The 13,788-nt window shown below is 28.6% G+C and overlaps 7 protein-coding genes across 7 annotated transcripts; 5 read left to right on the top strand and 2 right to left on the bottom strand.

Moving 5' to 3' along the window:
• Positions 1 to 833: 833 nt before the first annotated feature.
• On the top strand, positions 834 to 1,361 carry BN7_1758 (uncharacterized protein; the record flags this gene model as incomplete). The annotated part of the gene is made up of 1 exon (XM_011277669.1): positions 834 to 1,361. One exon carries the CDS (start codon positions 834 to 836, stop codon positions 1,359 to 1,361), a length of 528 nt encoding a protein of 175 aa, XP_011275971.1.
• A 1,136-nt stretch (positions 1,362 to 2,497) lies between these two features.
• Positions 2,498 to 2,905, top strand: BN7_1757 (uncharacterized protein; the record flags this gene model as incomplete). The annotated part of the gene is made up of 1 exon (XM_011277668.1): positions 2,498 to 2,905. The coding sequence occupies one exon, from the start codon at positions 2,498 to 2,500 to the stop codon at positions 2,903 to 2,905; it is 408 nt and encodes a 135-aa protein (XP_011275970.1).
• Positions 2,906 to 4,341: 1,436 nt separating this feature from the next.
• On the top strand, positions 4,342 to 5,583 carry TIM44 (protein translocase subunit TIM44; the record flags this gene model as incomplete). Its single annotated transcript, XM_011277667.1, has 1 exon — positions 4,342 to 5,583. One exon carries the CDS (start codon positions 4,342 to 4,344, stop codon positions 5,581 to 5,583), a length of 1,242 nt encoding a protein of 413 aa, XP_011275969.1.
• Positions 5,584 to 5,770: 187 nt separating this feature from the next.
• On the bottom strand, positions 5,771 to 6,352 carry BN7_1755 (uncharacterized protein; the record flags this gene model as incomplete). The annotated part of the gene is made up of 2 exons (XM_011277666.1): positions 5,771 to 6,222; positions 6,316 to 6,352. 2 exons carry the CDS (start codon positions 6,350 to 6,352, stop codon positions 5,771 to 5,773), a joined length of 489 nt encoding a protein of 162 aa, XP_011275968.1.
• A 160-nt stretch (positions 6,353 to 6,512) lies between these two features.
• On the top strand, positions 6,513 to 7,958 carry BN7_1754 (CWF19 family protein; the record flags this gene model as incomplete). Its single annotated transcript, XM_011277665.1, has 1 exon — positions 6,513 to 7,958. One exon carries the CDS (start codon positions 6,513 to 6,515, stop codon positions 7,956 to 7,958), a length of 1,446 nt encoding a protein of 481 aa, XP_011275967.1.
• A 123-nt stretch (positions 7,959 to 8,081) lies between these two features.
• Positions 8,082 to 9,347, bottom strand: BN7_1753 (LETM1/MDM38 family protein; the record flags this gene model as incomplete). The annotated part of the gene is made up of 1 exon (XM_011277664.1): positions 8,082 to 9,347. One exon carries the CDS (start codon positions 9,345 to 9,347, stop codon positions 8,082 to 8,084), a length of 1,266 nt encoding a protein of 421 aa, XP_011275966.1.
• A 740-nt stretch (positions 9,348 to 10,087) lies between these two features.
• Positions 10,088 to 13,645, top strand: UTP22 (rRNA-processing protein UTP22; the record flags this gene model as incomplete). The annotated part of the gene is made up of 1 exon (XM_011277663.1): positions 10,088 to 13,645. The coding sequence occupies one exon, from the start codon at positions 10,088 to 10,090 to the stop codon at positions 13,643 to 13,645; it is 3,558 nt and encodes a 1,185-aa protein (XP_011275965.1).
• Between the last annotated feature and the right edge of the window lie 143 nt (positions 13,646 to 13,788).

Genomic DNA, 13,788 nt, shown 5'->3' with positions numbered 1-13,788 from the left:
ATACTATAATTTCGGAAATCTGATGGTGAGATTTACCAAATAAGAAAGAGTAATACTGTAATACTACAGTTTACAACCGATTAACTTCATACTCTAATAACATATAGAACAAAGAATGGTATAAACTACACACTTGAGTATAATCGCCTGAATCATAACAATATGCCCTATGAATTATTCTCGTTAATGCTGGTTGATGCTAAATTGTTAAACTAAAAAAATCATATTCGTGGAAGTCTAAGCCTCGAATGTCTCCTTTTGAATATTGATATAAAGTAGAATTCTGAGAATTACCATAAAGCTAGTAATACTTCACATACTTGACGCGTCAATTTAAAATGATAATGCAATCAATGATCTAAATATAAATCGTTTAAAGATTGGTTGATTAATTGAATTTTGGTAGGCTAAATTTATCATTTTGTCATGTATCGGTATTGAATTTTGAATTTTGAAAGTAGTAAGCCTATATAGCAATAGTGGATCATTGAGCACGTTGTTAATTTTGTTAGCCATTCCTTCGATAACAAATTCCTCAATGCATGATTGGATCAAATCTCATGATCTGAATGATAAGTTATTGATGCACGGTCGTTTGAACTCGTGTGTCTAATCTATGGCCATAAAATTGATCTTGTTTCACGTCATATTTTACCTTTTGAGGCCTTTGATGTTTTACGGCGGTGCGCATAAATTTAATATATAATAAAGAAAGGTTCTTCAAATTCTTGAATTTGTATTGTTTGGTGATGAAATGGTATAATAAGTTGGTCATAGATATCATTACATTTAGTTGAATATAACTACTGGTCAATCAATATTAATATTACACAATGTCAATTCAATTAGATGAAGAAAAATTAATAGCAATTAATCCAAATGATGTTTTAATAAATTTTCAAACCAAAAAATCCAAAATCATAAGACTTAAAGAATCTTTAATAAATCTCATGATTATAATATCCATAATATTATTATTATGTATGACATTAGAAGTATCAAACATAAATAATTCAATTAGTTATAAAGAAAATATAAATTCAATAGTATCAAGATTAAACAATTATTCAAATGAAATTATTGATATATCAGAAATTCCAATAGATGATTCAGATGTAACACCACCATTAAACATTGCTACAAATATAAGAGAAGAACATTTAATTGATGATGTTGATATAATAAATATAAATCATGAAGGTGAAGTAACAAATTATGAACAACCTCAAGATAATTTACAAGATCTTGAAAGATTAGAAGAATTAAGGTTATATCAAGATACAAATGATCATCCTGATTGGCAAAAACAAGATAATCATGATGATGTTGAAAAAAATGATCATGTTAGTTTGAATTGGTAGTTTAGAAATGTCTATAGAGCCTATATGGCGCTAAAATTTATGAGAAATGAACTTTGAAACAAAAAGTACACACTGGTTTCAGGTTGTACTATGTAGTATGTAGCTCTACTGTACTATATTAGACTTCAGTTTCAGTAATTTATCAATGTTTCATCTTGAATCACTATACTCACTATGTATTCTACATCAAGTAAACATAATACCCAAACAAATAACCTAACCAACCAGCCAAGAGATCTATCAAACATTTAAACGAAAACAAACCCCAAAAAATTATGTTTAAACACTTAAAACAATGTCACTATTTTTTAGTACGTAATACTTTCAAATGCAGAAAGAATTAAACGTTCATTTCCAGCTTTGAGCCTTTGATTATACCAAATTTGATTCAAGGACTATAAGGATTTGATGTAATGAATGTTAAAACAAGATGGTCCTCCTAATTTGTATTGATGAGCCTTAAATGTATTATGAATTAAAAGTATGACATTCTAACTTATGTATACTTTACAATTATACAACATATTAGTACTTCTTTTATCTTACTAGTATAAGCTAAGCATGTATATTTACCACATTTGGTGCCAAAAATAGACTTTAACGGTGCTTACTGGAGTCACTTTTAGTCACGTATATTCACTGTTCTTCACGCATGAAAATTTTGTTTCATAGTATTGTACCAGCTTTAAGTAATTTTCCAGTGGTTTACTCGTGAACAAGGGTGCCGTGTTAATAAGACCATTTGTGTACAGTGTACTTGACTTAGACATACTCTTGTTTGTCAATGTCTATGTCTATGTCTCATTATTGGTTCATCTTATGAGTTTCGCTTACAAAATTGGTTAGTCAGTTTTGTTCTTGTGTGGTTCTTCTTTGTAATTCGCGAGACGGTTTTAAAATTATGCAAAACGTGCTTGTGCTTTTCAAAATTCTGAATCAGTTTTTCTGTTTTTGAACTGATAAAGCTGCACGTTTTGTAAAAGAAAATTATGAAGAGCATTAACCCACGATGCTTTGTTTTATAAAAAATGTGGGAATCTAGTATATAATGGAGTAATCTGCTGGTATTCTTGTTTAGAGTTATAGCACTCTTACTCTTAATTCAAGATTCAATTTATACACTACACTCACTTACAATGACTTTTACAGATGATGAAAAAACTATTGGTCTAATAGAGACTCAAGAAGAATTACCAAAAATTTCAAATTTAGATAAATGGAAAACTAGATTATTACACATTACTATTGGATTATCATTCACATTATTCATTTATTTATCATTAGATTTATTTCAAACAAGATCTATGTTTATTCATTCATGTGGTGATGATCATGATTTAAATTCAATTACAACTAATATTCGTGAATCTATGGATATTAAAGATGTTTATTCATTTAAAAATCAAGATTATAAGCATCATGAAGAATTAATTTCAAGAGATGATGAATCGAAAGAACAAGTATTTGATCCTGAACATGTTGAATATAAAGATGAAGATGATTATCCTCATTTAGGTCATTCTGTTAATTTAAATTTGATATAGAAACATATCAGCATCCCCCATCATCATCACAATCAACCAATACTCTCTCAATGACACAGATCTACAATTACATACCCAATTAATGACTTTCAATTTACGGCTTTTTTTTCTTTTCAGTTTGGTTTTTGTTTAAATTCTTTGGTATTCAGCTGGTATCCAAGGTTTCAAAAGGTACTTTTTCAATTTAATTTGCATTTAATGTTTACAGCTTAGACAGTCTAATAAAATAACAATAATAATAAATATAAATTGTAGTATATACTTGTTAAAGAGCCATAGTATTTTTGTATACGATGTTTCTATACTAACCGCCTTATTGAAATTACCTTGTTGATAAGTTTCTGGATATCGTAAATGAAATTGTAGATCGAGGTAACAAGACACTTAAACAGGACAACAAATTTCCCAATGTGAGCTTCTAATACCCAATTTCATATCACCTACTCATTAAGGAATCTCAAGAGTCAACATCAAATAGATACGCTACAATGATTAAATCTTTTTAGTACGTCAACTAGTTAGCCAGCCTTCTTTAATTTTAGGCAGAAGTACAGAAAAAATCCCAGTGAAGTGCTAGGCGGATTTAATTTTCCTTAAGCGCGAAATTTGCTTTTACTTAAGCTACTCAATAAAATGGGACAACTAGAGTGGACAGAATTTGGGGTTTACTAGTGGTGAAATATTGGATTGTGGATGGTATAAGGATAATGGTGTCATTCAATAGCTCATTAATTATCATAGATCCTTCTCCAGTAATACTGACCACTTCTCATTTAAACTTATGAATTATATCTACTTTGAAGACTAATGATAAGTAAGCAGTGTATGTATCGCTTATGTAACAGAATTACCGTAGTGGACAAAAAAAATTAGAACGTCCCGCAAAGTAAGGAGCTTCATTTTCACCACATTTTCAAGAGGTGAAATATTGAAGCATGGATGGGTGTTTAAATCTGTTGTAATTATGCTTTCAATAATTTACTATTACTCCTTATGTAAACATTATCATCCTGATCAAGCCTTTAAGACCATTTAATATTGAATTTAATGAATTTTAATTTTTTTGCTTACTCAGCCAAAGCACTGTGATGATATAATCATTTCGAGTCTTTTTCAATTGTATGGTAAATATGTATAAATTTTGGTTTAATTCACCTTTAAGTTGGTATTTTGAAAATCTGAAAAGTACATTTTGTAGCTAGAACACTAATCCATTTCATGAATCTTTCAGCTAGTCAAAAATATTCTTTAATTCTCATTAATACATGATTCACCTTTATGACTCCCATACAAATCGACTTTTTCTCCGGATGCTTTGATAATCCAAAAAAAAAGTATTCGGTGAAAAAAAATCTCGATGAATGGCGAAAAATGACTATAAACATAAATCAAGTATTAAAGATATACATCATAAACCCTTAGAAATACATCAAAAGATGTTGAGGAATCAAATTACTAAATCACAAAGACTTGTGATAACAAGATCTTTCCATCAGTCTTTTAAAAATTTAAATTCTCCTCCAAAATCTCCATTACAAATTTTTACAGAAACTTTTAGACAAGAATGGAAAAAATCAAAAGAATTACAAGATGGTATAAAAGCTTTACAAGATGAAACTGGTAAAATTGGTGAATCTGATGCCTATAAGAAAGCTCGTGAAGCTTATAAAAAAGCTCAAACTCAAACTACTGTCATTGGTAAAACTGTTAAAAAAACTGGTGAAGTTGTAGAAAAAGTTGTAATTACTGCTTGGGATTCTGAAGCTGGTAAATATACAAGAAAAACCGTTGAAAGAACTGTTGATGCTGTTGATTCTGTTATTGAACCTGTTAGACAAACTAAAGTTTATAAAGATGTTAAGGAAGTTTTAGATGATGGATCTGCTTCAAGATATGGTGGATTTGAATCAAAAGAACAAAGAAGATTAAGAAGAGAAAAAGAAATCGCTTCTGGTAAAAGACCAAAAGCTGTTAGATCAAATGAAGAAGCTGGTAATGCATTAGTTGCTACTGATTTAAAACCTGAAGGTGAAGGTTTAGGTAAAAAAATTGAAGATTTCCAAACAAAAACTACTGTGGGTCGTCAAATTTCTGATTTTAAAGTTAAATATTGGGATGAATCTGAAAATCCTTTAATTTCAACTATAAGATCAATTACTGAAAAAATTGGTGGATTATTTGCAGAAACTGAATCTGCACAAGTTATTAGATTATTTAAACAAATTGATCCAGCTTTTAATACTGAAGATTTTACAAAAAATTTACGTGAATATATAATTCCTGAAGTTTTAGATGCTTATGTTAAAGGTGAAGAAGAAGTTTTGAAAACTTGGTTTAGTGAAGCTCCATATAATGTTTATAATGCTCAACAAAAAATCTTTAGAGAACAAGGTTTATTTGCAGATGGTAAAATTTTAGATATTAGAGGTGTTGAAATTGTTAGTGCAAAATTATTACCTTCAAATATTCCTGTTTTGGTTGTTGGCTGTAGAGCTCAAGAAATTCATTTATATAGAAAAGCTAAAACTGGTGAAATTGCGGCTGGTACTGAATCAAACATTGTTATGAGTTCTTATGCTATGGTTTTAACAAGAATTGCTGAAGATGTTGATGATAAAGAAACTGAAGGTTGGAAAATTATGGAATTTGTTAGAGGTGGTTCAAGACCTTTCCATTGATTTAATCACTTTCTTAAAAAAGACCAAAACTACATAATGAGACTATGATTATAGTGTGTATATCTACGAAATACCATGTATATAAGAAAAAGTATAATACAGCATGAACATGAATTTGTTTCCATTTTTTTGTTAAAACAAAGTTATATTTTATTTATTGGTAGTTTTATTTATTTATTTCTTTATTTTACGTCTTTAATTTACGTTTTTTAAATAATGTTGGTTTCTTCTTTGTATCATCATCTGAATCACTTAGATCAATTTGTTTTGATTTTGTTAAGTTCCAATTCTTTGTTTCTAAGTCTGCAGTGGATAATTGCTTCTTAGGTTTGTTTGGAACTGTAGAATGTTCTGCTAATGTTGGTTTGTTACTTGTGGTATCTTCTTTTTCAACTACTGACCATTCCCCAATATTCGGTTCATCAGATTCCTTTGTATCTTCTTCTTCTTCTTCATTCACTTCTTCATCTTTCTTAATTTTCTTCTTAAACTCAGGTTTATAATCACTCTTAATCCCCAATTCTTTATTCAACTTCCTCTGTTCCCTTTCAGCTTCTACTTTCTCTTTATGAATATTTTTATTCTTTTGATGTAACTTTGATATTGATCGTTGTACTGAATTCTTATGCTTTGAAGAATCTTCATGATGTTTTCTTGAGATTTTATTATCATCAACAAACTGGGGAGAAGAAAGTCAGTATACTGAACCAAATGATTTGAGTTTGAATATACTTACTATTTCACACTGATTACACCAATATCTTGCCATATCTGAAGTGTCTTTTATGTTTTCTTGATCTTCATGTCTGTTTTATACCTGGAAGTCCGAATTGTTTACTTTTTTTTTCATATAAGTATAATTTTTTCTTTAATAATGTGAAAACATCATAGAAACAGTTCAAACATCAACAAAAATTCAAATTAAAAGAATGTCAGAGGAACAGAGTCATAGCTCTTCAAGAGATCATCATCGTGATGGAAAAGATCGAAATCATTCATCAAGACATGGAGATGATAGACACCATCATAGATCTTCATCTCATCGTCATGGAAGTTCACATGGAAGTTCACATAGGCGTCATCATGAAAGTTCACATTCACATAGATCAGATCGTCATAGAAGCTCAAGAGATTATAGAGATAAAGAAAAGGAACATAGGTATAGATCACATAGACATAGAGATGATTATAGGGAAAGAGATGACAGGCCAATAAAAGATACAAAAGATTTCAATGATGAATATGAATTAGTTGAGCCAAAACATACAGATAATGAACCTATAACACAAACACATTTGAATGAATTAAATGCTAAAATACTCAAGGCAAAACTAAGGAAATCATCAGACTTACCAGAACTTGAATCTGAATATGAAAACTTGAAAACAAAATTTTATCAACAACATAACAAAGGTAAATCTATAAAGCAACAGAATGATATATTAAACTTACAGAAAAATTATACATCCATAACTAATCCAGATGATATGACTATTGAAGATATGATACGTGAAGAGAAAACAACAACTGGCTTACGAAAATCAGATATTCAAAACATTATAAAAGATAAAAAATTCTCCACAGATTTAGATTATCAAGATGATCAATCAGATTCATTAGCAAAACATATTCAAAAAGGTTCTATTGATTTGAAAAACATTGAAACTTCACAGGCTAAAAATCTGGCCAAGATTTTGGATCGTTGTCAATTATGTATTGAAAATGATAATTGTTGTGATATCTTAAGTATGAGTGATAAAGTTTATTTAACTTTAACACCTAATCCTTCAATAACAAAATTTTCCACAATGATTATTCCAATAAATCATGTTCAAAATACCATAAATTGTGATGAAGATGAATGGGATGAAATTAGAAATTATATGATTTCATTATCAAAATTTTATTATACTAAATTAAATAAATCTGTTATATTTTATGAATCTTCAATCAAGAAACATAATCATGCTGCTATAATTGCAGTTCCTATTCCTTTATCATTATCATCAACAATTGAGGGTTTTTTCAAACAAGCAATAATTGAAAATTCTTCAGAATTAGAACAGCAACATAAATCTATAATAAATACAAATAAAAATTCAGAAACCATGGGACGTGATGCATTCCGTTATTCAATTGCTAAAGAAGCACCCTTTTTCCATGTTTGGTTTAATTTAAATGGTGGGATTGGTCATATTGTGGAAGATGTTTATAATTGGCCTCGTGGTGATTTATTTGCAAGAGAAGTTATAGGTGGTGTCTTGGGTGTTGATCCTTGGATTATCAAAAAGCAAGGTTATTGGATCAAAAATGATGAACGTATAAGTGAAATGAGTGAAATTTTTAAAGATTTTGATTGGACAGAGGGAAATTGATATTATATATATAGCTATATATATATTACATGCTTTTATCTTTATAAAAGGGGTATATACTATAGTATTTATATATACAAGATTATCTATCAAATAATATCACTTCTTTGAGTTTTTCTAAATTTATTTATCTAATGGTTTTCTTGGGGTTGAACGATCAGCATCATCTAAATTAATTTTATCTTTAACTTGAACAACAGTACCACTTTCATCTTCTTGTTTAGTTTCAGTTTTAATTAATTGTTCTTGTTCTTTAATCAATTCTAATCTTTGTTTATTTGTAACATCATCTTTGGCAACTTCAGCTTCAGCTTCATGATACAATTCATCTGGAATAGCACTTAATACTGATTGTAAGGCATCATATAATGATTCTCTTGATTCAATATCACCATAAGTATAAGCATTTGATAAGATCAATAAAGTTGATGGAATTTTTTCTTTCAATCTTAAATGTAACCAAATTGATAAATCATCTTTTAATTCATGTGGAGCAACACCATTAATTTTAATACCTCTTGAAGCACAAGCGGCTTGTAACTCAATTGTTGATAATTGATCTATACCTTCATAATCAATAGCTTTATCATCTTGTTTGATTTTTAATAATTTATATCTAATTCTAAATCTAAGCATTTGATTAGTACCAATTGGTGAAGTATTAATATATTTAGAAACCGCAACTAATTGAGCTCTTTGTAAATTATCTAATACAGTATCATCTTTAAATAATCTTGCAACTCTTAATAATTGAGATTTTGATGGAGATTCAGTACCAGATCTAACTTTACGGAAAAATTCTCTAAAATCAGCCTTTTGATCTTCAGTAACATAACTTGGTAATCTAACACGAACAGTATCTCTTAAAACTTCACTAACAATTTCTCTAGTTTTTCTTAATCTTTTCATTTTTTTCTCTTTATCTAATTTAGATTCATAAGTTGATGGTAACATATTTGGGAATAATTTTAAAGCAACAGGTAATAATAATTCAGCAAATGGAACCAAGATAAACATCGCAAAGGGCACTAATCTAACAACATCTTGTGTAGTTCTTTTCAATTGTTTATGTTCTCTTCTAGTTAATTCATAACCAGCAGCACTTTTCAATAATAATTTTGTAGAAATCTTAGTTTCAAGACCTAATAATTTAGTACCATCCCAATAATGATTAGCTTCATGTTTAATTTTTTCCCATAATGATTTTTTTGGTACTGATTTAGCAGCTGGTGTTGATGGTGTTGCCACATGTGATTCTTTTGGTTTCACAGGTTCCTGAAATCTTATTAATGAAGAATGTAATGATCTATAAACCAATGGGTTTGGATATATAGCTCTTCTAGATATTATTCTTCTTGATTGAAGCCCTAATATACTTCTAATCATCATTTTTGTTAAAATTTTAATATTATATAAATTTGTTGAGTAAATGGGTATAAATGATTTCTATAACAACCAAAGATTCAATTTGACAAATTCAATGATATCCAAAGTACTATTAATAGCAACAAGTAAAGTGAATAATAATGAAATCAACAAAAAAACAACAATATAGATTTCAACAGTTCAACAATTTAAAAATTATTTTAAAGTATTAATGAAATCAAAATAAAGTCATCTCCCTCATATAATTTTTTACAACGTAGTACAAATTCTCCGGACCGGTGAACCCGCGAATCCGCGATTTTTTGAAAAAATCTTGAATTATATAATGCTTAGGTAAGTCATTTTTATTGGTAAACACACTCTTGGGGCCTTAAAAACAACATCCACACACCACTTTTTATTGATCTTCGCGAAATATTATTTTTTTTGTTTGTACTGGTGTTCTGGTTTTTACACACACGTACTGAAATTTCCACGCGAAAGACAGAAAAGTTTGAAAAAATTGTTTAGCTGGTACAGGGCATTAAGACAAAGAGGTTTTGAATTCAAGACTAAGCGCTAAGTGTTCCAACGTGTCATAGAGATCAGGGGTTGAATTTACGACTTCCCTTTGAAAGCCACTGTACTATAGTCCTTGTCTGGGAAGATTGGAGGTATTTGTTTACCTTTGTTTGTGTGTTTGTTAAGGCTCATTAGACATAATTAAAGATATATATCTAAATATCAAATAAAATATCATAAAGATGGCTAAAAGAACTAGAGAACAAGAGATCGTGGAGGATGTTCAACCTTTAAAGAAATCCACATTAACCAGGGAACAACTTATCAAGAAACTCACAAAGAAAGATGTCAAAGAAGATAGCGATGAGGATGTTGCAGATGAACCAGAATCAGATCAAATTGATGATGATGAAGATGAGGATGAAAGTGAAGGTGATGAAGATGAAGAAGAAACCAATGGCCAAGAAGTTCAACAATCTGGTAAGAAAAACAAAAGTGCATTATCTGCTCAAGAAGTTCAAATTGCTAGAGAAACTGCAGAATTATTCAAATCAAATATTTTCAAATTACAAATTGATGAATTAATTAAAGAAGTTAAATTAAAAGACACTAAAGTTGCCAAAATTGAAAAATTCTTACATAAATTATATGATATGATTCAAACAATTCCAGATTTAAAAGAACATTCGTTAGAAGATGCTGAACTTTGGTTTAAATCTAAAAAAACCACCATACCATATAATGATCCTAAACCTACAAATATCAATTATAAATTTGGTTATAGTAAACCTGAAAACACATCAATTATTGGTTCTTTCGGTTTGAAGACTGCTATACAATCACCACATGGTTTATCAATTGATGTCAATGTCACAATGCCAAAAGAATTATTACAAGCTAAAGATTATTTAAATTATAGAGCTCTTCATAAACGTTCATTTTATTTAGGTTATTTAACTGAAAATTTGAAAACTGTTTTCAAAAAAGAAGGTTTAGATTTCTTAAAATTATCTTATACTTATTTAAATGATGATATACTGACTCCAGTTTTGAAAATTCAAGCTTTAAATATTAATCAAGGATCTGAATATAATTTCTACAAGACAAAATTTTCCATAAATGTTCTTGTGGGATTCCCATTTGGTGTTTTTGATGCTAAAAAATTATTACCAAATAAAAATTGTATTAGAGTTCAAAAAAATGAAGAATTAGAATTGCCTCCAACTTCATTATATAATGCATCAATCTTAACAATGACTTCATATGATCAATATTTGAAATATCTTTATAAAACTAAAAAATCTGCAGATCAATTCAAAGAAGCTTGTATCTTGGGTAGATTATGGTTATCTCAAAGAGGTTTAAATTCTACAATGGATGCTGGTGGTTTTGGACATTTTGAATTTGCTGTTTTAACTGCTGCTTTATTAAATGGTGGTGGTGCAAATGGTAATAAAATCTTATTACATGGATTTTCAAGTTATCAATTATTTAAAGGTGTTATTAAATATATTGCTGAACAAGATTTATTAACTGATGGTCATTTACAATTTTATTCAGATTCAAATGATTCAACAAAATATATTAAAGGGGGATTTAATACACCAACAATTTTTGATAAATCAACAAAATTAAATATTTTACATAAAGTTACCAAAAATTCTTATACAATTTTAGTACATCATGCTAAGAAAACTTTAGCTTTATTAAATGATGTTGTTGTTGATAGATTTGATTCATTATTTTTGAAAAATTCCAATATAGATTACCTTAAATATGATTTTAGTGTTAATTTCCAACTTTCACCAAATGGTGATGCTGCTTTTGGTCCTTTTGAAAAAATTACATTTTTAACTTATGAAAATTATATTGCAAATAAAGTATCCACAATTTTAAGATATGGTTTAGGAGATCGTGTTCGTGGTATTGATGTTAGATTTGAAAGAACTGTTGAATTTGATACATCAAAGAGAAAACCATCAAGTCAGGAATCATTAAATGTTATCGTGGGCATTTTAGTTAATCCTAATGAAGCTGAAAAATTAGTTACAAAAGGTCCAAATGATAGTGAAGATAGTACACAATTTAGATCTTTCTGGGGTCCAAAATCATCATTAAGAAGATTTAAAGATGGTAATATTACACATTCTGTGATATGGTCTAATGATTATAAAGAACCAATCATTTTATCTATTATTGATTATATTCTGAAAACTCATATTAGAGAAGATTTGAAAATAGAGAGTAATATTACAAATATTAATAAATTATTACCATTACCAAACTTACCATCATCAACAAAACAATCTGTTGTTTCTACAAATTCATATAATTCATTATTAAGAAGTTACGATACTTTATATAAGATTTTATTCAAACTTGAATTACCATTATCAATTAGATCAATTTTACCAATCAGTCCAGCATTAAGATACACATCATATTTACAACCAGTTCCATTTGCCGTTTCAAATAATGACTTTTTTAATGACCTTGTATTACAATTTGAAACCTCAACTAAATGGCCTGATGAAATCTCTGCTTTGGAAAAAGTTAAAACTGCATTTTTATTGAAAATTAATGAAATTTTATCAGCAGAAACTGCTTATAAAAGTTATTTAACAAAAGAAGAAAATATTATTCCTTATAATTTTGATATTACAACTTTGAATATCTTGACGCCTGAAGGTTATGGCTTTAAATTACGTGTTTTAACTGAAAGAGATGAAACATTATATTTAAGAGCTGTTGGTAATGCTAAGAAGGAGAAAAAACATGCATTAGATTCAATTTATTTCAATTTCAAACAAAATTATCAAGATTCAGTTACACATACAAGAACCATCTCATCATTATCACATCAATTCCAATATTATTCCCCAACAGTTCGTCTTTTCAAAAAATGGTTAGATGATCAATTATTATTATCCCATTTAAGTGAAGAACTTGTTGAATTAATTGCATTGAAACCATTTGTTGATCCTGGTCAATTTGATGTTCCATCTTCTGTTTCAAATGGGTTCTTAAGAATTTTACATTTCATTTCACAGTGGAATTGGAAAGAAGAACCATTAATCTTAGATTTAAGTAAAAAACCAGAAGATGAAGAAGAAGCTAATATTTTATCAAAATTATCTGATCGTTTAACTGTTCAATCACATCAACAAATTAAATCAAATTTTGAAAAAGTTCGTAAAGAAGATCCTCAAGGTTTGAAAACACAATTTTTCGTTGGTACTAAACTTGATCCATCAGGTATTACTTGGTCTCATAATTTATCATTACCAATTGCTACAAGATTAACAGCTTTATCAAAAGTTGCTATACAATTGATTAATAACAATGGATTGAACAAGAAAACTTTGGACTTATTATTTACACCATCATTAGGTGATTATGATTTTGTTATCAATTTGAAAAGCATCCCATTAACTACCTCTTCAGGTATCTTACCAAATACATCTGCATTCAAAAACTTGTTGAATACAAGTAATTCATATCCATCAGACATTACATCTAAATTTAATCCAATTAGAAAATTAATTCAAGAATTAAATTCTAAATTTGAAGGTACTATAATTTTTTCATATCATTCACATACATTATCAGAATCTGGTGAAAATGTCATCACTGGATTATTCGTACCTAGTAAATTACAAAACTCCAAATTTAAAGTTCAATTAGGTTATAATTTTGAACCTGTTACCAAAGATGAAGTTAAAATTAATAAAAAGGCAATTTTCAATGAAATTTTAAACGTTGCAGGTGATTTAGTCGCTGGTTTCCAAACAAGACATTGAATTAAGTAATTGTTCTTTTTTTGTGTATATAAACCACCACATTTTAATTTAATAGAGCATTCATAAGGTCTCCAAAAGATTCCTTTGTTATAATATTTGAAAATCTGTAGTTTATATGATTGTGTCTCGTATCAAAAGTTCCC

Source organism: Wickerhamomyces ciferrii, contig 00039 (genome assembly GCF_000313485.1).
Source record: "Wickerhamomyces ciferrii WGS project CAIF00000000 data, strain NRRL Y-1031 F-60-10, contig 00039, whole genome shotgun sequence".
Taxonomy (NCBI): domain Eukaryota; kingdom Fungi; phylum Ascomycota; class Saccharomycetes; order Phaffomycetales; family Wickerhamomycetaceae; genus Hansenula; species Hansenula ciferrii.
This window is presented reverse-complemented; position numbering and strand designations above follow the sequence as displayed.